At 43.7% G+C, this 23,850-nt stretch overlaps 1 protein-coding gene across 4 annotated transcripts in view; it reads left to right on the top strand.

The window, feature by feature from the left end:
* GPLD1 (glycosylphosphatidylinositol specific phospholipase D1) overlaps positions 1 to 23,850 on the top strand; it is a 92,749-nt gene that overhangs the window by 50,448 nt on the left and 18,451 nt on the right. For 2 of the 4 annotated variants that reach the window (XM_030817376.1, XM_003263563.4), the window contains 10 exons: positions 1,366 to 1,440; positions 1,541 to 1,697; positions 2,548 to 2,689; positions 3,710 to 3,815; positions 3,902 to 3,995; positions 12,208 to 12,384; positions 12,764 to 12,924; positions 16,098 to 16,124; positions 16,250 to 16,300; positions 20,465 to 23,749. In XM_030817376.1, coding sequence (XP_030673236.1) covers positions 1,366 to 1,440; positions 1,541 to 1,697; positions 2,548 to 2,689; positions 3,710 to 3,815; positions 3,902 to 3,995; positions 12,208 to 12,384; positions 12,764 to 12,924; positions 16,098 to 16,124; positions 16,250 to 16,300; positions 20,465 to 20,551 — 1,077 coding nt within the window. In that variant the 3' untranslated portion in view covers positions 20,552 to 23,749. Of the gene's footprint in view, positions 1 to 1,365; positions 1,441 to 1,540; positions 1,698 to 2,547; positions 2,690 to 3,709; positions 3,816 to 3,901; positions 3,996 to 12,207; positions 12,385 to 12,763; positions 12,925 to 16,097; positions 16,125 to 16,249; positions 16,301 to 20,464; positions 23,750 to 23,850 lie in introns of those variants that run through there. The other 2 variants (XR_004031376.1, XM_030817378.1) reach the window with 2 other exon arrangements.

The following is a 23,850-nucleotide window of genomic DNA, read 5'->3' as shown; positions in this document are numbered from 1 at the left end:
TTGGCCTTATGGTTTCCCAATTCCACCAGGTACTTTGCCTTTTTTTTCGTCCCCCACCATCCTGAATGCCAGTGAAGGGAGACAGAAATCCCAGCTCATCTGTAGTTTCTGGTTATCACAACAGCGAGGTGACTTCCCTGGACCTCTCCTCAAATGCTGGATCCGTGCCTGTTGCCTCCTTTCTTACTGAGGCAGAGATCCTGGACCCTGGCCCACAGGGCTTGCTTCCCACAGATGCTTCTTACCATAGCAGGGACCACGCATCTGGGTGCCATGTGTGACCGGTGGAGGTCGAGGGCCCTCCCTTGCCGGCTGCCCTCCGCAGGCTCACCTCTTGCCCCTTCCTCATCACATTCCATTTATAGACACGCCAGCGATCTGTCACGTCCTAAACTCATCAGGCTGTCTCACTTTGCGACCTTTGCTCGTACAGTTTCCTCTGCTTGAAAAGCATTTTCTCCCCTGTCTTTCTTTAGGAGTGACGTGTCACGTCTTGCAGAAACTATTACGTAACTCCTGGGCGAGGCTGATACTTCTTTGTCCCCACATAGCATCCTGTGCTTGTACCTGTTGTATCCCCTTCTTCCCTGGGTGTCATAATGACCTGCGTGCCAGCCTTTCAGGAGGAAAGAGATTGGTCTTATTTGTCATTGTGTACCTAGTACCTGGCTTATAATGGAAAAGAAGTGCTTGTAGAATGAATGGGGATGGAGACAGGCAAGTTATAAGAGGAACTGATTGGTAACAGAATAAAATAGCACAGCGTGTATCCTCAGGCAGACGAGTGGTACCGATGTGGTATGTTGGCATTCAGATGTGCCATGGGTACAACAGGCTGTGGCCCAGGGGCTTCATGGAAGAGCCTGAAACTGTGCTGATCCTTGAAGTGGGCAAGGAGTTGAGTAAGTCATTCTGCAAGCACACTGCACAATTGTGTGTGGAGGATCTTGAGTAAAACATCAGGGAGGCAAAGATATAAATGACATCATTTCTGCATTGCGGACTCATAGTCTGATGGAAGTGACAGACTTTAAAAAAATTCCTTTCAGCCCAGCAGCAATGCATAGGATGGATTTCTGTCTGTCATTAAGCTCCCAATCATTGGGAGTGGTGATAATTTGACAAAGTCTCACTTTAATTAAAAAGATTTTTTTCATGGACACAGGATCTCACTATGTTGTCCAGGCTGGTCTTGAACTCCTGGCCTCAAGCAATGTTCCCACTTGGGCCTCCCAAAGCACTAGGATTATAGGCATCAGCCACCATACCTGGACCCAGAGTCAGTCCTTTTTGTCTTGCTGTTATTTAAGGTTCTTGGGTCACCCACCAGAGGCTCATGTCTATCTGCTGTTTGTCCTTATCTAGGGTGCCGTGTATGTCTACTTTGGTTCCAAACAAGGAAGAGTGTCTTCTTCCCCTAACATCACCATCTCTTGCCAGGTATGTTTACCACTTTAGCCAGGTGCAGAAACCTAGAACTCGCTGTATCCTAACTGCCACCAGGGCTGGGTAAAATGTGCTTTCCTGGTTTCTTCTTAAGGACATCTACTGTAACTTGGGCTGGACTCTCTTGGCTGCAGATGTGAATGGAGACAGTGAGCCCGATCTGGTCATTGGCTCCCCTTTTGCACCAGGTGGAGGGAAGCAGAAGGGAATTGTGGCTGCGTTTTATTCTGGCCCCAGCCTGAGCGACAAAGGTAGTGCCTGAGGGGGAATGGGTGGAGACCATGGCTGCATAGGGGTTTATGTCCCTTTTCCTTATTCCATATCATTTCACCAACATTTTCTAACAGTCTTTACTCTTAAAGATGTTCTGGCAAGTGATGTGCATAGATTCACTTAAAATACAAAAGGTGACCCACAATTTCTAGGTAGAGAGCCAAAGAGGGCAAATAGACTATTCCCATAGTGTCTCCATGTAAAATAGAAACACTGAGGAGGCTTTGCACGAAAGGCATCTCAGTGGTGCTCTCGACTGTCCATAGCCGTTGTTGTTGTTGCTGTTGTTGTTGAGACAGAGTCTCCCTGTGTCACCCAGGCTGGAGTGCAGTAGTATAATCTTGGCTCACTGCAACCTCCACCTCCCAGGTTCAAGCAATTCTGTCTCAGCCTCCTGAGTAGCTGGGACTACAGGTGGGGACTACAGGCACATGCCACCATGCCTGGCTAATTTTTGTATTTTTAGTACAGACGGGGTTTCATCATATTGGTCAGGCTGGTCTTGAACTCCTGACCTCCGGTGATCCACCCACATCGGCGTCCCAAAGTGCTGGGATTACAGGTGTGAGCCACCGCACCTGGCCCAGAGCGTTTTTAAATAGCATCCTCTGCTCCACAGAAGTGAGCTCTAGAAATGTATTTCTCGTATGAATTGTGAGATTCAATGACGTTGGGGTCCTGGGATCAGCATGGGGACATATAAGACCTCCGGCAAAAACTCAGCAAAATGAACCCACTTCTATTAGGCTACGAAAAGGACCCTTTCTTTTCATCCCAGTTGTCCTCTCACTTAAAGTATTAGTGAAAAGGACGAGTTGTCTTCTTTAGAAAAACTGAACGTGGAGGCAGCCAACTGGATGGTGAGAGGCGAGGAAGACTTCTCCTGGTTTGGATATTCCCTTCACGGTGTCACTGTGGACAACAGAACCTTGCTGTTGGTTGGGAGCCCGACCTGGAAGAATGCCAGCAGGTGAGGCTGATGCTGGGGCCTGGGAACCATGAACATAGGGGCAGGTACCTGCTGCTGTGGAGTGCACCGAGCGTGAGGCTTAGGGAAAAGGGCTAGGAAATGCTTGACTTTTGAAGGAAAAGTCAAGGCTCTGGGCAAGGTTGCAAATTCTCCTCCTTAGAAATTTAAAAATGCAATAGACAAGTGTATTATTTTCTCACAGTTCTGGAAGCTAGAAGTCCAAGATGAAGGTTGAGGTCAGAAGGTTGGTTTCTCCTGAGGCCTCTCTCCTTGGCTTGCAGATGGCTGTCTTCCCTGTGTGTGTGTCTGTGCCCCATTCCTCACTTCTGCTTTTTCTTGGGAGGAGGGGGTGAGGGTTCACTCTGTTGCAAAGAGCAGAGGGCAGTGGTAACTCACTGCAGCCTTGAGCTCATAGGCTCAAGGGATCCTCCTGCCTCAGCCTCCTGAATAGCTGGGACTACAAGTCGTGTGTGCCCATGCCTAGCTAATATATATTTTTTTTAATTTAAACACATTTTTGTAGGGATGGGTTTTTGCAGTGTTGCCCAGGCTTGTCTCAAACTGGCCCTCAAGTGATCCTCCTGCCTCTCCTCTTCTTTGAAAGACACCAGTCGTATTGGATCAGGATCCACTCAAATGACCTCATCTTAACTTAATCACCTCTTTAAAGACTGTCTTCAAATAGTCACATTCAAAGATGCTGGGGGTTAGGACTTCAGTGTAGGGATGGGGGGACCACCACTGAGCCCATAATAGTAGGTACCCCTGTATCTCTATCCCAGAGAGCCTGCTGGGAGGCCTTTCAGTTGGGAGGCAGGATGGTGGGTGTGGCACCTGGAGAGCCTGGATGTTGCGATTAACTCCAATAGTCCCCACACTTCCAGGCCTAGGGTCACAGAGACAGACAGCCTGCTGGGAGGCCTGGATGGGGGGAGGTGCATTTCCTTTCCTTGCACCTGAGTACCTGACCAGCTGTCAGTCTTGTGCCCTGGCAGCTAAGCCCAGTGTGCTTCATTCTAGGCTGGGCCATTTGTTACACATCCGAGATGAGAAAAAGAGCCTTGGGAGGGTGTATGGCTACTTCCCACCAAATGGCCAAAGCTGGTTTACCATTTCTGGAGACAAGGTATGACAAGCCCTCCCCCCACGGGAGAATGGACACTCCAAGGAAGCTTTCTCACCTATGCAATATTGATTTATTGTATATCACAGGCAATGGGGAAACTGGGTACTTCCCTGTCCAGTGGCCACGTACTGATGAATGGGACTCTGACACAAGTGCTGCTGGTTGGAGCCCCGACGCATGGTAGGTCACGCACCGTGAAACTTTGCTTCCTTTCAGTCATGTGGCTCCTTGTACATGTCGTATTGGAGGAAAGTGATGAGATCTGGAGCTGAACAGATCTAGGTTTCAATATTTCCTTTTCTCATTAATAGCATTCTATGTAACTTTGGGGAAGTTACTTAACCTCTCAGAACTTTTGTATCACCATCTACAAAACTGAAATTATAATTATCTATTTCAGGCCGGGTGCGGTGGCTCACACCTGTAATCCCAGCACTTTGGGAGGCCAAGGTGAGAGGATCACTTGAGGTCAGGAGTTGGAGACCAGCCTGGCCAACATGGAGAAACTTTGCCTCTACTAAAAATACAAAAATCAGCCAGGTGTGGTGGTGCACACCTGTAATCCCAGCTACTTGAGAGGCTGAGGCAGGAGAATCGCTTGAATCTGGGAGGCAGAAGTTGCAGTAAGCCAAGATCACACCACTGCACTCCAGCCTGGGCAACAGAGCAAGACTTCATCTCAAAAATAAAATTAAAATAAAATAAGATAAAATAAAATCTCCGTTTCAAAGCTTTGTTGAAAATGACATATGAAAGTAACTTAGTGTATTTTTAAAGCCCCTATCCCGTGGAACTTGGAGCTAGAGAAAAATTGTATAAGTCAGTTCACTAGGAATAGGTCCACTATGAGGACCTATCTTTTATTTTTCTTTTTTGAGACAGTCTTGCTGTGTCACCCAGGCTGGAGTGCAGCGGTGTGATGATGGCTTATGGCAGCCTTGACCTCCTGAGCAAAGTGATCTTTGCACCTCAGCCTCCTGAGTAGCTGCGACTACAGGCAGTCAGCCACCACATTATCTAATTTTTTATGTTTTGTAGAGACAGGGTCTCAACATGTTGGCCAGGCTGGTCTCTAACTCCTGGGCTCAAGTAATCCTCCCACCTCGGTCTCCCAAAGTGCTGGGATTACAGGCATGAGCCACTGCGCCCAGCCCTAAAGACATATTTTACTAAACCATTATTTTGCTTACTTTATGGGAAAGATAGTCTTTAAAAAAACAACAACAACAACAACAAGAACTGTTTCCTCCCAGATTATAAAGGTGAATTATGCTTATTGTGGAAACTTGTGAAAATACAAGGAAATATGTAGAAGAAAAAAAAATCACCCCTTACCCAGATATTTAAAAACTGAAGCTTATACTATATATGATATTGTCATGCCTAATTTTTTGACTTATTTTATATCTTAAGCACATTCTCATGGTAGTAAATATTCTTCTAAAACATGATTTTTGATATCTGCATTGCATTTTTTTAATGCCAACATTTACTAACATCATCCTGTTGCTGGAATTGTAGGCTTGTTTCCAGTTTTACACGATTGTGAATAAGGAATTATTGAACCCTCATGTACCTAATCTTTGACTGGCTTTCTGATTCATTTTTTGGATAGATTCCTGGAGATGGAATTCCTGGAGTAGTGGTTCTAATCTTTATAAAAGCTCTTGTTATATATCATCAAACTGTTTTTCAGAAAGATTGTTGTTTCATGCAATATGGGAAAGATTTGAATAATAAGCAGAAGTGGGTCAGGCAGGCGGGGTGCAGTGGTTCACGCCTGTAATCCTAGCACTTTGGGAGGCAGAGGTGGGTGGATCAGTTGAGGTCAGGAGTTAGAGACCAGCCTGGCCAACATGGTGAAACCCCGTCTCTACTAAAAATACAAAAATTAGCCAGGCATAGTGGCACGCGCCTGTAATCCCAGCTACTCCGGAGCCTGAGCCACAACAATTGCTTGAACCCTGGAGGCAGAGGTTGCAGTGAGCCAAGATGACGCCACTGCACTCCAGCCTGGGTGACAGAGTGAGACTCAGTCAAAAAAAAAAAAAAAAAAGTGGATTAGGCAAAGGAATGGCTAAATTTTTCATTAAATTGAAGACACAGCATTATAACAAAAAAAAGTGCTGACTTAGCTTTGGAATCATGTTGGAGGCCAAAAGAATGAGGGTCATGATAACTCAGTATACCACTGGAGGCTATTTGAGTAAGCAGCAAAACTGTTTCTCATAAATGCAGAATGTTGGCAAACTGACAAACTGCGTCTGCCACCCAGAAGGAAAGCTGAGGGCAGTCATGCCACAAGTGCAGTGGTTCTTGCGATTAGGCACATCTGAAGCCTGTTAATAATAATATGAACCTGTGATCAATTAAGCAGCTGACCAATCGTTACCTCCTCCTCCCTGCTCTTGCTAACCAATAAATGGGAAGGGCTGTGGAAGCTCGGGAGCCAGCTGCCTTTGCTCACTAGAAGCAGGGAGCTCTCTTCTTCCTCAGTTCCCCTTCCTTTAAAACAGTTTCTTTTGCTTTAAGTTTTCATTTCTATGTTCATCCTCCTTCGTTCAGTCTTGTAATGACGGTCTCAAGCAGTAACAGTAGTAATTGCTGTAATGACAGTCTCAAGTAGTAACCATAGCAGTCAGCCACAGAATCATTTTTGCTTTTCAGAGTCTAGGGAATGATTTCTAAGCTCTTGCAACACACATTATTAACTTTATTTTCTTCACCACTCTTTCTGCCCAAGTGTTGTGAATTAGAGTTTCTCAAACTTTCTTGGTTTTGGTGCCCTTACTCTCTTGATAATTTTTTTTCCTATGATAAAGTACAATATAAAATAGAAGGTCAGGCATGGTGGGTCATGCCTGTAATCGCAGCACTTTGGGAGGCTAAGGCAGGAGGATCACTGGAGCCCAAGAGTTCAAGACCAGCCTGGGCAACACAGTGAGACCCTGTCTCTACAAAAAATTTTAAAAATTGGGCCAGGCACGGTGGCTTATGCCTGTAATCCTAGCACTTTGGGAGGCTGAGGCAGGTGGATCATGAGGTTAGGTGATCGAGACCATCCTGGCTAACATGGTGAAATCCCGTCTCTACTAAAAACACAAAAAATTAGCTGGGCGTGGTGGTGGGCACCTGTAGTCCCAGCTACTTAGAAGGCTGAGGCAGGAGAATGGCTTGAACCCCGGAGCCAGAGCTTGCAGTGAGCTGAGATTGCACCACTGCACTCCAGCCTGGGTGACAGAGTGAGACTCCATCTCAAAAAAAAAATTAGCTGGATGTGGTGGCATGCACCTCTGGTCCTAGCTACTCAGGAGACTAAGGTGGGAAGATTGCTTGAGCCCAAGAATTTGAGGCTAGCCTGGACAATATAGGGAGACCCTATCTCTACAGAAAAAAAAAAGCTAGGCATGGTGATGGGCACATGTAGTTCCATCTACTCAGGAGGCTGAGGTGGGAAGATCACTTGAGCCCAGGAGTTCAAGGCTGCAGTGAGCTATGATCGTACCACTGCACTCTAGCCTGGGCAACAGAGTGAGACCCCATTTAAAAATAAATAAATAAATAAAAATAGAAAATAAGTTTAATTATAACTTTTATGTATGTATATAATATGCTAATTTATAACAGGTATATAAAGTATACTAATATATAAATGTATATAATATGTATATATTATATATAATGTATGTGTCTATATGTATATATAATATATGAATGTATATATAACTGTATATATTATATATAAATATAAATTAATGTCACAATCAGGTTATTGTTATTGATATATTTCACCCACATTGTTCAGATTTTCTCATTTTTACTTGTGTTTTACTTGTATTTCACCCACACAGTTTGTGGGGCCCAGTTCCAAATAAAAATGCAGGATCCCTTGTTAAAACATTGTTGACAATTTCAAGTCAGAAACAGGACAACATGAAGACAGGCATAGGTCCTTTTGAAATGCAGTGCCTGTGTGACCACATGGGCACATGCCCTGCATTTATGTCCTAACCACTTAGCTTCTCTCGGCACTGTACAGCTTTTCAAGTCTTGGAATCAGGTTAGACACAACTTCCCTCATTTCCTAATCCACAGCAATTTTTGCATAGTACCTGCATTTTATCACAACCATCCCTGAATACGCAGCTTTGCAAAGATGTGGCATCACTGAAAGGAATGCAGGGCTCTCATGTCGTAACTGTGACCGGCCTCCACCTAGTAGTTCATGTGGCGTCAGATGTCACTGTTATCTTTGAAATATCAAAATATCTACAGCATCTTTGCGAGTTCACTGAAGCACTTCAGTGTGCAGTTTGGGAATCACAGCTGTAAGGCACAGATTAATCTAAATTTGAGATTTTTGATATACTTTTTTTTTTTTTTTTTTTTTGGAAACAGAGCTCTCTTGCCCAGGCTGGAGTGTAGTGGTGTGATCTCAAGCTCACTGCAGCCTCTGCCTCCTAGGTTCAAGCAGTTCTCCTGCCTCAGTCTCCTGAGTAGCTGGGACTACAGGCATGCACCACCATGACCAGCTATTTTTTTTTGTATTTTTAGTACAGATGGGGTTTCACCATGTTGGCCAGGCTGGTCTCAAACTCCTGATCTCAGGTGATCCGCCTGCCTTGGCCTCCCAAAGTGCTGGGATTACAGGCATGAGCCACTGCGCCCAGTCACTACACCATTTTATATCAGGGACTTGAACATCCGTGGATTTTGGTATCTGTGAGAGGCCCTGGAACCAATCCCTCGTGGATACTGAGGGATGGCTGTGTTATTTATAGTAGTAAAAAGCTAGAAATAGCCTAAGTGTGAAAAGAATCAGATTTAAAATTTTATAATCCACAAAATCTCCATTTTGTTTAAAATGTGTCTTTATAGATGTCTGCCTACCTACCTACCTACCTATCTCACTTTCCAGAAAGAAATATATATAGCATATACATTTTCTTCTTTATGCTTTTTTTTAATAGATGGAGTCTTGCTATGTTGTCCAGGCTGGCTATGAACTTCTGGGCTCAAGTGATCCTCCAGTCTCAGGTTCACAGGTAGCTGGGACCACAGGCATGTGCCACCACACCTGGATTATGCTTTTTTTTTTTTTTTTTTTTGAGTATTTTTCACACTTTTGATAATGATCAAATAGAAAAGAACTTCTTGACATCTTCATAGTTTTAACTACTTTGCAGTAATCCTGAAAGCTGGTGACATTAACTTATAGTGGATAATTTTTCTTTTTCTTTTTAAGCCATAGGGTATTGCTCTATTGCCCAGGCTGGAGTTCAATGGTGTGATCACAGCTCACTGTAACCTTGAACTCCTGAGGTCAAGCGATCCTCCCACCTCAGCCTCTTGAGTAGCTCAGACTACAGGCACATGCCACCACACCCTACTTTTTGTAGTGATGGGGTCTGACTGCATTACCCAGGCTGGTCTTGAACTCATGAGCTCAAGTGATCCTCCTGCCTCAGCCTCCCAAAGTGCTGGGATTATAGGCATGAGCCACCATGCCTGGCAGGTTTATAGTTTTTCTGAGACACAAATATGAACCACATTACAAGATGATATCCTCTTTCCTGTGGTTTTCAAGAGAGTAGAGTTGGTGTGATGCACCTGTGTTTCACAATAGCTCTTTTGTTTTCTGCTCCCTCCACTGGATGAAAAGTTCCACATGAGAAGTAAAACACGTGTGCGTGTTTAAAAAATACCCACCACCCCTGTATCCCAAACACAACGCTAGGGACTAGTGCTCGTGGCAGAAATGAAGGTAATGTGGAGGTCTAAAAGATAATGGTACTTAATTAGAGGGTTTAAGCATTACAGAAGGAATTCTATGTTAACTAGAAGGTATAAGCATTACAGAAGGAATTCTGTGTTATAGTAGCATTCTTTAATTTGGGAATTCATAAAGGCCTCTGCATGTAGCCCTTTTAAAAGGCAAAGTTCTTCAAAATTATTTTCAGTACTGAAATAATACAGAAATGCCTACAACATTACCGTGAGTTTTTTCTCCTTGTCTAAATGTGTATGATAATCCATTGTTTAATTTGCATGATTGAGAAGATGAGGTGTTTTGAATGACTGAAATTTCCAAGTGTCTAGATTCTTCTGTTTTAATTCTGAAGAATTAAACACTTTGATGAAATTATTTTAAATTATATACTTCTCTTCTTTAACAGACTGTGATGCATGTTAGAGATTTGGGAGTATTGATTAATTACAATTCTTCCTCATCCTTGTGCATTTCAAATCATTTCTGAAATAGATTCATGAATCATTCAGAGGGATATCAAAATATGCACTTTTGAAGAGCTGACATAGTTGGATTAGAGAACACAGTCTCAATGGGCAGCCCTATTCAGGCTTTCTAATTCTTGCTCCAAAAGCTAGACCTTGGGGTGACTTCTCTGAGATTCTTCTACATGCAGTGGGGCCAGTGTTCATCCTGTGGGCGGCAGAGCCAGAGGGAGAAGCCTCAGGTACCCTCTTGCCGTGGAAGGACTGAAGCAGGGAGTAGACAGAGAGCTGGAAGTGTTACCGTATTTCTGGGCGCTCCAGGGAGCTCATGGTTCCTTTAGGAGGCACGAAAAGAAAGGGAATGTAGCCGGGCGTGATGGCTTGCACCTGTAATCCCAGCACTTTTGGGAGACTGAGGCAGGCGGATCATGAGGTCAGGAGATCAAGACCATCCTGGCTAACACAGTGAAACCCCGTTTCTACTAAAAATACAAAAAATTAGCCGGGCGTGGTGGCACACGCCTGTAGTCCCAGCTACTTGGGAGGCTGAGGCAGGAGAATTGCTGGAACCCTGGAGGCGGAGGTTGTAGTGAGCCAAGATCGTGCCACTGCACTCCAGCCTGGGCGACAGAGCGAGACTCCATCTCAATTTAAAAAAAAAAGGAAGATTTTCTCTCATTTCAACTTTTCTTGGTATTTTGGGCTTTCGCTCTGAATATTAACTATTGTACTGGCACATGGTTCTCTTAGGAGACATTGTGTTAGGTCAGGCTGTTTACCCTGTGTCAGAAAACTCCAGATTGCTGAGCTTTTAAAATACTGTTTCTTATTTCCTACTCTTTTCTAGCTGTTATATCTGACTATTGTTGCTGACTCTACTTTGAGCCCTCAGTGGCTTCTAGTGGACAGTTTCCCATAAACAAGGCACAAGTTTGTCCGAAAAAACAGGTCAAATTAGCTCAGTTTTGCACACAAAACTCAGTGGACGCTGACGTAAGATTGTATCCACGCACTGACACTTCGCCAGTGTACGGCAAACTTCTCAGAGGGCCACCAGCCCCACCAACCCACAGGTGCCGTTTATATTTCTGAAATCAAAGCTGTGTTCCAAATAATAAAGTTTACAGCGAAATTCCAACAACTAGCTTTGAGTTTGTTCAAAATTCATTAATTCAAAAAACACTTTATTAAATACTTGTACAGAACCAAGCACCATGCTAGGTACAGTGGATAGAGAGACAGAGATGTGACCCCATTGCTTGTGGAATGGACGCCTGATGCAGGAGACACAGAAGTGAATGCAGAGCGATGCTGCCCTGCCATGGGTATTCAGAAGGCACTGGGCACCGCTCATGTCCACTGTAAAATGCTTACCTGAACTCAGAGGTCCTGGGGTCAGTACACAATCGCTTGCCCATGTTTTGTGGGCCCCAGCTGTCTGCACTTCTTGTAGTTCTGCAGTGTTTGTGCCCAGAGCTAAAGTCCCACTGGACTTGGTGTTACTATGTATGGGAGCACATGGAAGCGGCCTCTGCTCTAGACCAGGGAGATTAGGAAAGGCTTCCCAGAGGAGGGGACACCTGAGCCAAATTCTGCAGGGTGAGCAGGAGTAGCCAGTAGAGGGATGTGGACAGGGGAGCACGAGGAGCATATGCCTCTATTCCAGGCAGAGAGCACATGATGTCCAAAGGCCCAAATTTAAGACATAGATTGGGCTGTGGTTTAAGTTCATTATGGTGAAGTGTGGGTGAAAGGGTTAATGGCGCTAGATCCCCAAGTGGGAGTCAGATTCTGTAAGGCCTTGTGAAGAGTTTGGACTCCATCTAGAGTCCACTTGCATTTGGATGTGTCAGTCATGGGAGTGACCTAGGCAGTTTGTGATATGAGAAAATAAAAAGGTGGTTGTGTGGAGACTGTATTATGGGGATAAGACTGGAAAAAAGAATACCTGCCTGAAGGGAAATCACTGAAGCTGTCTGGTGATTGTGCCTTAGTGCCCAAGCTGGTTGTACCTCCTGACTGCTGGAGATGACCAGCATCGAAACCAACCATCCTGTAGGATCCCGAGTGATCAGTGTCACTTGAGGATGGGATGCTATTCCGTGTTCTGTAATGCCTTCATTTTTGTGAGGCCAGCAGGAACTGTGGTTCATTTCAGATGACGTGTCTAAGATGGCATTCCTGACCGTGACCCTGCACCAAGGCGGAGCCACTCGGATGTACACGCTCACATCTGACGTGCAGCCTCTGCTGCTCAGCACCTTCAGCGGAGATCGCCGCTTCTCCCGATTTGGTGGCGTTCTGCACTTGAGTGACCTGGATGATGATGGCTTAGGTAAGAAAGGAACAGGACCCTTTGACAAGAATTGAGTCCCTTTGCCCAGTGGGTGGGTCCCCTAATTGGATCATCTGGGCTCTGCCCTTATAATTGACAGCCCAGTGGCCCAAGGACCTTTAGACAGATCTTGAATCAGGCAAGACCAGAGAGGGAGTTGCACTTCTTGAAGGTGGTAATATGAGAATCACCTGTAGTAATTGCTGTTGAAGAATGAAGTAGGAAACAAAAGCCTTTGCCTTTGCCAGGATGAAATCACAGCAGACTAAAGGAGACACTAATATTTGCAGGAGGTTGGGTTAGGATCCAGTAGTGGAACAAGGAAAAGATGACAGTGAGGAGTCAAATACTTCCTTCTGTCGGTTTTTATTGTTTTCAGATGAAATCATCATGGCAGCCCCCCTGAGGATAGCAGATGTAACCTCTGGACTGATTGGGGGAGAAGATGGCCGAGTTTATGTATATAATGGCAAAGAGACCACCTTTGGTGACATGACTGGCAAATGCAAATCATGGATAACTCCATGTCCAGAAGAAAAGGTAAAGTGTTCTACAAAATTCTGTACCTTATTGGGAAAGGATCACTAATTGCTGATTCCTTGTTAACTCATGTCCACTATAAAATGCTTACCTGAATTCATACATCCTGGGGTCAGGACACCATCATCTGCCCATGTTTTGTGGGCCCCAGCTGCCTGCTGTTCTTACAGTTCTGCAACATTTGTGCCCAGAGCTAAAGTCCCACTGGACTTGGTGTTATGTAGGTCCCTGGTCACACGGCCTGCCACTGCTTGGTTAGGCACCCACAGCACAGAAGAAAGAAAACAGGCCATGGCCATTGGAGTTTCTCTTTTTAAAATAGAGACGGGTTCCTGTTCCATTGCCCAGGCTGGAGTGCAGTGGTATGATCATGGCCCACTGCAGCATCAAACTCCTGGGCTCAGGTGATTCTCTTGTCTCAGCCTCCCGAGTAGCTAGGACTGCAGGCATGTGCCACCACACCTGGCTAATCTTTTTATTTTTTGTAGAGATGGGGCCTCACTATGTTGCCCAGGCTGGTATTGAACTCTTGGGCTCAAGCAGTCCTTCCACCAGGCCTCCCAAAGTGCTGGGATTACAGGCATGAGCCACCATGCCCGGCCAGCCACTGGAGTTTCATTAAAACGTCCTCTCTGTTGCTTTTTGTTTCATTCCTTTCTTTATTCTTTTTTTGGGTGAGTTTCCTTAAGTTACATTTCCTGGGCCTAAAACATTTGGCCATTATTTAACTTTTTTTTTTTTTTTTTTTTTTGAGACAGAGTCTGGCTCTGTTGCCCAGGCTGGAGTGCAGTGGCACGGTCTCGGCTCACTGCAACCTCCTCCTCCCAGGTTCAAGCCATTTTCCTGCTTCAGCCTCCCGAATAGCTGGGACTACAGGCATACGCCACTATGCCCGGCTAATTTTTTGTATTTTTAGTAGAGACAGGGTTTCACCATGTTGGCCAGGCTGGGATTACAGCCCAAAGTGCTGGGATTACAGGCATGAGCCACTGTACCCCACCTATTTTAAAAAATTTAAAATTATTTTTTAAATTGCAAAATTAGTGAAAGTTTACTATGAAAATTTTAGAAAATACAAAAATGTACAAAGAGAATTTAAAATTATCTACCTAAAATTCCACTCTGCAGAGCTAATACCTGTTTACCTTTAGAGCGGATCCTGCTGGTATTTTTCCTATGAATTTAATTACTACCATTTATTGTGCATTTAGTATGCATATGCTAAGAACTATGTATCATTTAATCCCCATAAAAGCTATGAAATTGGCTGGGCGTGGTGGCTCATGCCTGTAATCCCAGCACTTTGGGAGGCTGAGGCGGGTGGATCACCTGAGGTCAGGAGTTTGAGACCAACCTGGCCAACAAGGCGAAACCCTGTCTCTACTAAAAATACAAAAATTAGCCAGGCACAGTGGCAGGCACCTGTAGTCCCAGCTACTTGGGAGGCTGAGGCAGGAGAATGGCGTGAACCTGGGAGGCGGAGCTTGCAGTGAGCCGAGACCGCGCCACTGCACTCCAGCCTGGGCAACAGAGCAAGACTCCGTCTCAAAAAAAAAAAAAGAAATTAATATTATGCCCATTTACAGATTAAAAAAATTAAAGATCTCAGCTGAGTGTGGTGGCTTACACCTGTAATCCCAGCACTTTGGGAGGCTGAGGCAGGAGGATCCCTTGAGTCCAGGAGTTCAGGACCAGCTTGGGCAACATAGGGAGACCCTGTCTTTTTTTTTTATTTTTGTTTTTTGAGATGGAGTCTCACTCTGTTGCCCAGGCTGGAGTGCAGTGGCGCAATCTCGGATCACTGCAAGCTCTGCCTCCCAGGTTCACGCCATTCTCCTGCCTCAGCCTCCCAAGTAGCTGGGACTACAGGCACCCGCCACCACACCTGGCTAATTTTTTTGTATTTTTAGTAGAGATGGGGTTTCACTGTGTTAGCCAGGATGGTCTCGATCTCCTGACCTCGTGATCCGCCCAAGACCCTGTCTTAAAATAAAAAAATTAAAGATCAGAGAGGAAGTTTATTCAAGGTTACACTGCCAGGAAGGACACGGCACAACAGGGATTTGAACCAAGATCTGATTCTAAAGCCTACCCTTAAGTATTACACTGTGTGTGTGCATATTTTGGCTAACAATTGTGATCCTATTGTGCATAATTTGTGCATAATTTTGTAACTTTTTTTTTTTTTAAACGAAGTCTCACTCTGTCATTCAGGCTGGAGTGCAGTGGCATGATCTCGGCTCAGTACAACCTCCGCCTCCCAGGTTCAAGCGATTCTTCTGCCTCAGCTTCCTAAGTAGCTGGGACTACAGGTGCACACCACCATACCCGGCTAATTTTTGTATTTTTAGTAGAGACGGGGTTTCACTACATTGGCCAACCCCTGACCTCCAGTGATCCGCCTGCCTCAGCCTCCCAAAGTGCTGGGATTGTAGGTATGAGCCACTGTGCTGGGCCATAACTTGATTTTTCTTTCTATCTAACAATACTGAGAACATTTTCTTATGCTATTCTGATATTCTTATATAATATGATATTTACTAGCTGATGAGTATTTTATCTACAGATAAACCATAGTTTATTTACCCATTAAGTAACTATTGTTAGTCAATTATGCCATTTCCAATTTTCATTGTTTTAAATAATATGGTAAATAGTCACATAAACGTTTTTATACATCTGGTTATTTTTCTGACCTGTATTTCTATAAGTAAAATTTCTGGGGTCAAAGGGCATGCACATTTGTAAGGCTAATCAAGAAATGTAGAAATGAGGCTGGGTGTGGTGGCTCATGCCTGTAATCCCAGCACTTTGGGAGGCCGAGGTGGGTGGATCACCTGAGGTGAGGAGTTCGAGACCAGCCTGGCCAACATGGCGAAACCCCCTCTCTACTAAAAATACAAAAAAATTAGCCGGGTGTGGTGGTGGGCGCCTGTAATTCCATCAACTCGTGAGGCTGAGGCGGGAGACTTGCTTGAACCTGGGAGGCAGAAGTTGCAGTGAGCTGAGATCACACCACTGCACTCCAGCCTGGGCGACAGAGCAAGACTCCTTCTCAAAAAAAAAAAAAAAAAAAATGTAGAAATGAGGGTATAAAGGTATAATTAAAATTGATTTTAAAAAGCCACACAAACAGTAATAACATTGTCTCTCTCCTCAATTTTTTTCTTCAGGCCCAATATGTATTGATTTCTCCTGAAGTAAGTATCCCTTGAAAGAATGAAGAAAGAAAAATTACCAAAACAATGCCCCTTGGCTTATTTTAAATGGATAAAGTATTACACTATGTTCTCCAAAGCCCATTAACAGACGGCATGTTTTACAGGCCAGCTCGAGGTTTGGGAGCTCTCTGATCACCGTGAGGTCCAAGGCAAAGGTGAGCCCAAGGACTGCACTTCATTGATGTTTATGTTAGTACTAAGGGTGGGATTTGGTGGTCTCACTTTTAGGTTTATTTCAGATTTTATTTTTATTTGAAAAGGAGAAGAACACACAAGAAGAAAGTAACATTCACATATAATCCCATCACTTCCTTGGTGGAAAGTTTCCCTTTTTACTTTTCCTATTTTATCCTCTACAGCAGGGGTTGGGGCCAAGTTGTCTGCCACCTAATTTTGTAAAGCCATGAACTAAAAATGTCAGCTCATGTTGAGATGGCTGAAAAGAAATCAAAACAGAATGTTTTGTAACATATGAAGTTTAAACAGTGGTGCAGTTTCAGCGCCCACACAGTTGTAGTGGATCATAGCTGGGCTTGTCTGCTGTGGACTGCCTGTGGCTGCTGTCGCGCTGCAATGGCAGAACTGACTGGTTGCCTTGGAGACTGATGCCCCACAAAGCCTAAAGTATTATTATCTGGCCCGTTCCCCAAAATTGTTTGCTGGCCCTTGCCGTAGAAAATAACCATTATTAATATTTTGCTATTTTCTTCCAGACTTTCAGAGTTTTTTCTTTACTTATGTATTATTTTTATACAGAACCTTGCTCTGTCTCCTATGCTGGAGTGCAGTGGTGCAAATTCAGCTCACTGCAACCTCCACCTCCCAGGTTCAAGTGATTTTCCTGCCTCAGCCTCCCAAGTAGCTGGAATTACCGGTGCCCACCACCAGGCCCAGCTAATTTTTAAAAATTTTTTGTAGAGATGGGGTTTTGCCATGTTGTCAAGGCTGGTCTCAAACTCTTGGCAGCAAATGATCTGCCTGCCTCTGCCTTCCAAAGTGCTGGGATTATAAGCATGCACCACTGCACCTGGCCCAGAGTTTTTCTATGACTTTAGACACACACACACACACACACACACACACACACACACACATATATATATATATATTTTTTAAGACAGGGTCTGGCTCTTGTCACCTAGGCTGGAGTGCAATGGCGTGGTCTCGGCTCACTGCAACCTTTGTCTCCTGGACTCAAGTGATCTTCCAACCTCAGCCTCCTGAGTAGCTGAGACCACAGGTGTGTGACACCATTCCACGCTAGTTTTTTGTATTTTTAGGAGACAAGAGTTTCACTATGTTGCCCAGGCTGATCTTGAACTCCTGGGCTCAAGAGATCCACCCATCTCGGCCCCCCATTTTTTTGGCTATTACAGACAATGCCATAGTGAGCATTCTTGTACCTATCTGTAGCTTTTTATAATTGAGCAAATATCCCTACAGGTGAGAATCTTAAAAGTGGGATTGCTAGATCTAAAAGTGTACACATTTTAAATTTCGATATGGCAGATTAAAAAGTTTAACCTTGGCTGGGCGCAGTGGCTCACACGTGTAATCCCAGCACTTTGGGAAGCTGAGTGGGTGGATCGCTTGAGGTCGGGAGTTCGAGACCAGCCTGGCCAATATGGTGAAACCCCGGCTCTACTAAAAATACAAAAAATAGCCGGGCGTGGTGGCGCATGCCTATAGTCTCAGCTATTCGGGAGACTGAGGCAGGAGAATCACTTGAACCTGGGAGGCAGAGGTTGCAGTGAGCCTAGATGGTGCCACTGCACTCCAGCCTGGGCGATGGAGCAAGATTCTGTCTCAAAAAAAAAAAAAAAAAAAAAAAGTTTAACCTTAAAATATACCTGTACACCACCGATTGCATTCATCCATTTATTTTAGGTTATGATACTGTATAGGCTATAAGAAATAAAAACAAAGAGAAGGCAAAGTCCCTGTTCTTGAAAATAAGAACATGGAAAGTTCCTATTTTCCATGGAAAGTCAAATACAATGCAAATTAGTATAGGATTAAATGCTAATGAGTAGTCTGAAGAATAAGTCTTAACAGTGGGTTGAGGCAGAAGCCTTCATAGATTTTTATATATATATATATCTTTTTTTATATATATATAATCAGGTCTGTAAGACTTGTTAAGTGCTGTGGACCAGGTTCCTGTGGACCAGGGCAGAAGGTGGGAGGAGGAAGAGGATTAGGAAAAATTGCGGTGAAACTGCCCTCTAGTGGCCAATAATTTAAGTGACTCATTTACAGGCAGGTCTAAAAATGTAGGATTAACCACACAACAAAAATATGGTTATTAACTTTATAGGAAGATTCTCGGAAGGTCTGATCACAGGGATCCTTTATATCACAAGCCTGGCTTATATCTAAAATTTTATTCGTTTCAAAAAGTAGGCATTAGAAGAACCCATGTATTATATAAAACTATACATATATCAACTATAACTTACATCAATTGAGAGTAGTGGTATATATAGATTATCTAAAAGTAACTTATATTTTATTCCTTTTGTAAAACACTGCAAATGTACCTTCCTAATTATTGCTCACCTGTTAGTGTTAAAATTACTTCACTTTTCCAGCACATACCTGAGCTTGGGGGCATTGAACGCTCTGGGTGTAAAGATAAATCAGATGTTATGTTTCAAAAATGGACAATCAGACAATCAGAGGATGATCAGAGTGGCCTTTTTCTGAGATTTGGGTACAAGTTATGTTCTGAAGATTCCTTCCTTTCTGTGGCATAAGAGCATTCAGTAATAAAATTAGTCATAACAAACTAGAATTAGGATCCAGCATCTACTTAAGTAGTGCTCTCACTGTCTCTGTATTTCTGAAACTTCTCATGGGGCTGCCTTCCATCAGCTCGGGAGCCTCAGCAGAGCAGTAACTGAGTGTGTAGTGAGCAGTGTTGTGTCAAGCACCTGTGAGATAAAGAAACCTGAGACATGGTCCCAGCCCCAGGTGCTTGTAGTCTAGGTGGGAAAATACAGCAGGCCCACAAGACCATCCAGGTTGGTATATGATGACCAAGAGCCAAACGAGGTCAGACAGCAACTGCAGGGGAAGTCTCTGCTGGTGGAGTCAGAGAAGGGCCTGCCGAGATCATGGGCCCGGAGCTGCATCTGGAAAGATGACTAGACTCTGACAAAACAGAGAGAAGCCGGAGGCCAGGCAAATTTAGTAAATGAGTAATTCCATAAATTGCGAAAGAGAATAAATTACCATTTGATTCTGTTTTCTTAAGTGTAGATTTTCCCTATTAATTGACACTGGGTATTAAGGGATAAGATAAGCACAGGGCTAAGCATAGTGTCTGACCCATGATAAAACCTGAACAAATTTTAACTATTGTTATTTCTAGATTTCATCAGTAGTTTTCAACAAATTTTAACTATTGTTATTTCTAGATTTCATCAGTAGTTTTCAAAATCATACCCTGCTCTGACCAAAATACTGCCAGCCAGTTTGATCACCCGTACCTCATGTGCCAGCTTTGGTTCAGAATAACTTTTGTCAGTTTCCACAAATCAAATCCAACCTCGGAGTATGAAGATTTGCCACCACTGAAAATATTTAAAGACCAGGCATGGTGGCTCACGTCTGTAATTTCAGCACTTTGGGAAGCCGAGGCAGGTGGATCACTTGAGGTTGGGAGTTTGAGACCAGCCTGGCCAACATGGCGAGACCTGGTCTCTACTAAAAATACAAAAATTAGCCAGACATGGTGGCACATGCCTGTAATCCCCGCTACTCGGAAGGCTGAGGCATGAGAATCGCTTGAACCTAGGAAGCAGAAGTTGCAGTGAGCCGAGATCGCGTCACTGCACTCCAGCCTGGGTAACAGGGCAAGACCCTGTTTCAAAAAAGAAGAAAATGTTTTAAAAACTTGTAGCAGGTTTTGAAGGCAATTCTGAAAGATGGGTCCTAAAATGTTTTAAGCAGCAGGGTGGGTGGGAGGTGCACTAAACACATTGACAAAGCCAGCTTCTGGGGGAAGTCCTTATTATTCAAAATATGTTTTCCACATTGTACCAGAACTAAGCATGCACTGCCATACTTTTCCTTTATGATTTATGTGCCAGAATAGGGATTGGGGTGAGCGTCCATAGCTGCGGTTTTCAGAGCCTACAGATGTGAGAAAGCGGTCTGTAAACAAAGGGAAAGTGGCATTTGAGTTCAAGCCAGGGGATCTGGCCAGTGTCTTATTCATCTTTATATTTCTAGAGCATAGCACGATGCCTGGACTACAGTAGGAACTCAACAGATGTTATGAATGAGCCATGAATTCTGTCTTGTGTCCCTTACAGAACCAGGTCGTCATTGCTGCTGGAAGGAGTTCTTTGGGAGCCCGACTCTCCGGGGCACTTCACATCTATAGCCTTGGCTCAGATTGAAGATATCACTGCATTTCCCCACTCTGCCCACCCTCTCTCATGCTGAATCACATCCATGGTGAGCATTTTGATGGACAAAGTGGCACATCCAGTGGAGCTGTGGTAGATCCTAATAGACATGGGGCTCCTGGGAGTAGAGACACACACTAACAGCCACACCCTCTGGAAATCTGATACAGTAAATATATGACTGCACCAGGAATATGTGAAATAGCAGACACTCTGCTACTTCATGTCTCCTTCCACAGTTTACTTCCTCGCTCCCTTTGCATCTAAACCTTTCTTCTTTCCTAACTTACTGCCTGTAGTCAGACCTGCTGTACAACCTATTTCCTCTTCCTCTTGAATGTCTTTCCAGTGGCTGGAAAGGTCCCTCTGTGGTTATCTGTTAGTCTCTGTACACAATTCCTCCTAAAAACATCCTTTTTTAAAAAAAGAATTGTGCAGCCATAAAGAAAGAACAAGATCATGCCCTTTGCAGGGACATGGATAGAGCTGGAGGCCATTATCCTTCATAAACTAATGCAGGAACAGAAAACCAAATACTGCATGTTCTCCCTTGTAAGTGGGAGCTAAATGAGAACACGTGGACACGTAGAGGGAAGCAACACACAGTGGGGCCTATGAGAGGGCAGAAGGTGGGAGGAGGGAGAGATCAGGAAAAATAACTAATGGATACTTAGGGTGATGAAATAATCTGTGTAACAAACCCCCATGACACACCTTTATGTATGTAACAAACCTGCACTTCCTGCGTGTGTACCCCTGAACTTAAAAGTTAAAAAAAAGTTGAACTTAAAAGTAACAGATTGGTGGCCCATGCCAATCAAAGTATAATAGAAAGCATAGTATACAGAAAAAAAAAAAACTGAGGGAGGAAAAATAGTACAGAGAAAAGCATGGGGGTGAGGGATAACCTCACATTCCAAATCACTTGTGACTTAGTCCTTTTTAACTTTTATTTTAGGTTCCGGGGTACATGTGAAGGTTTATCTTTTCTGCTCCTCCCACTCACCCCACCTTCCCCCCTCAAGTAGACCCCAGTGTCTGTTGTTTTCTTTGTGTTCATAAGTTCTTATAACTTAGCACCCACTTGTAAGTGAGAACATGCTGTATTTGGTTTTCTGTTCCTGTGTCTTGTGTTAGTTTGCTAAGGATTGATAGTCTTTTTTTTTTTGAGACGGAGTCTTGCTCTGTTGCCCAGGCTGGACTGTAGTGATACGACATCAGCTCACTGCAGCCTCTGCCTCCCAGGTTCAAGTGATTCTCCTGTCTCAGCCTCCCAAGCAGCTGGGACTACAGGTGCACAATACTAGGCCTGGCTAATTTTTTTATTTTTAGTAGAGACGGGGTTTCACCATGTTGGCCAGGCTGGTCTCGAACTCCTGAATTCAGGTGATCCGTCCACCTTGACCTCCCAAAGTGCTGGGATTATATGCGTGAGCCACAGGACCTGGCCGATAATCCTTTCTTAATGAGGATTAATACCTTTTCAATGTTTATATAGTGAAGCACAAATATAAAAAGTAAGGCTATCACCCTTCAGTGCCTTCCAGTGCTTTTGTAGAGTTGGCTGTTCTAACACCTAAAGAGCCTAGTGACACTGCTAGTTTTAAGCCATCTCATGAGAGACCTTTGTTGCATTAGGTTACAACTCGTGCCAAAAGAACTAGAAGGAAAAAATGCGGCCTCAGCCACAGGCTACTGTAAGGGCCGGAGAGGAAAGCAGGCCTTAGCCTCGCTTGTTCCTGGGCTGTTCTTTGTAGGATGGATTTCATTTGTCAGTCCTGCTGTGTGGCACATTTAAGGGAAAGGAATGTATCATAGGGTTTCAGTTTCAGTAAACATTAGCGAGCATTACCTGTAAACAGTAACTAGTTTATTTTGTGTTAAATTGGGAAGAACCTCTTTCTTCTGCCACGGGTGGGATGATACTAAAAGCAGGAGAAAATAACAAATGAGAAGAGCCCTTCTCTTCTCAGCTTCTCTCAAGGCACAGTAGAGATTGGTGAAAAGGGGACAGGAAGAAGAATCCAGCTGAAGAGTAGAAAGTTAACAAGAACATCAACAGGCACATCCCTAGAGAGCATCTCTGGGTCACTCCCAGGATGACCTCATTTTTCTGGAAGAGGTACATGTGCTAGCTGCATAGTAACCTATGGCACAGCAAAAGCACAAGGAAGCGCCATTCGGTTTCGTTTAGGTACAATTATTGGTAGCCCAACCTATCTGAAGAATTACTTTTAATTAAAAGGGTGGTTATTTTTAGGGGACCAGAAATTACTTAGTTGTATTCACTTATGAGTTGAGCAGTTTGGTAGAGCAGACTCTGACATCTGACACTTCAGTAAAGGGATGTTTTTCTCAGTACTGAGTCTTTTCATTAGATGGATGCATTTATGTAAAGTGTCAGTGATTTTATGCTTCACTAAATGATAAGGCCTGTGTTTAAACATGACCATTATTTACCTCACAATTTATATTTTTCTCAATGCCTGAATACACCCAATAGCAAGCAACAGGTGGAGGTTAAGACCCACAAAAATGGAAGCTTCAAGTTTATAGGACATTTAACCATACTAACCCCATTGTCAAAAACAACGTAATTGTGCTCCTACTGTAAAAGGTCAACTGATATGGCAAATATGTAAAAAACCTGGCATACAGGAAAAAATTAATGCATGACAGTCTAATATAGTATCCTGATATGTGGATTAAATTTTCATTCCACTAACTATAAACTATAGCTTTAAGCATTGATTCTGCTTAATAACTAAAATGTAAAGACCTTACCTTGTAGGGTTGTAATTTCTCATTAACAGAAATCTGTTTATACAAGTTTAACTCAAATTTATCTTTATTTCAAGATATCAGAAGACATTTACATCTTTGCATTTTCTGTCTTGCTACTATCTGCATATATGTAACAGCTTTTCTCAAGGCTTCAAGATAGGAATTGTTTTATGCCTTTGTATCACAGACCTAAGAGACCAAAGTTATTTGAAGATGGAGTGGGGACAAAACTGGGGTCTCTGCAGTCCCTACTCCATGTACCATCCATTAGCTCACCTCTGTGGGTATTAGTAAAGTCATGAGAATCAAATCCAAAGTGCAACTTTAATATTGCAATTCCAAAAAATAAAGCTGTGTACAACTCTTGGAATAACTCACCAAAATAAATAGCTTTTTCATATAAAATTGGTTAGTGCTGCTTAACAGTCTGTTCATGAAGAATAAGGTGTTAATAATTGTGCTCACATTTGTTTAGGAGCCTTCCAAAGACAGTATCACACCTTGAT

The sequence above is a fragment of the Nomascus leucogenys genome, chromosome 8, assembly GCF_006542625.1.
Source record: "Nomascus leucogenys isolate Asia chromosome 8, Asia_NLE_v1, whole genome shotgun sequence".
NCBI classification, from domain to species: domain Eukaryota; kingdom Metazoa; phylum Chordata; class Mammalia; order Primates; family Hylobatidae; genus Nomascus; species Nomascus leucogenys.
Note: the sequence above shows the minus strand (reverse complement) of the source record. Positions and strands in the feature narration are given on the sequence as shown.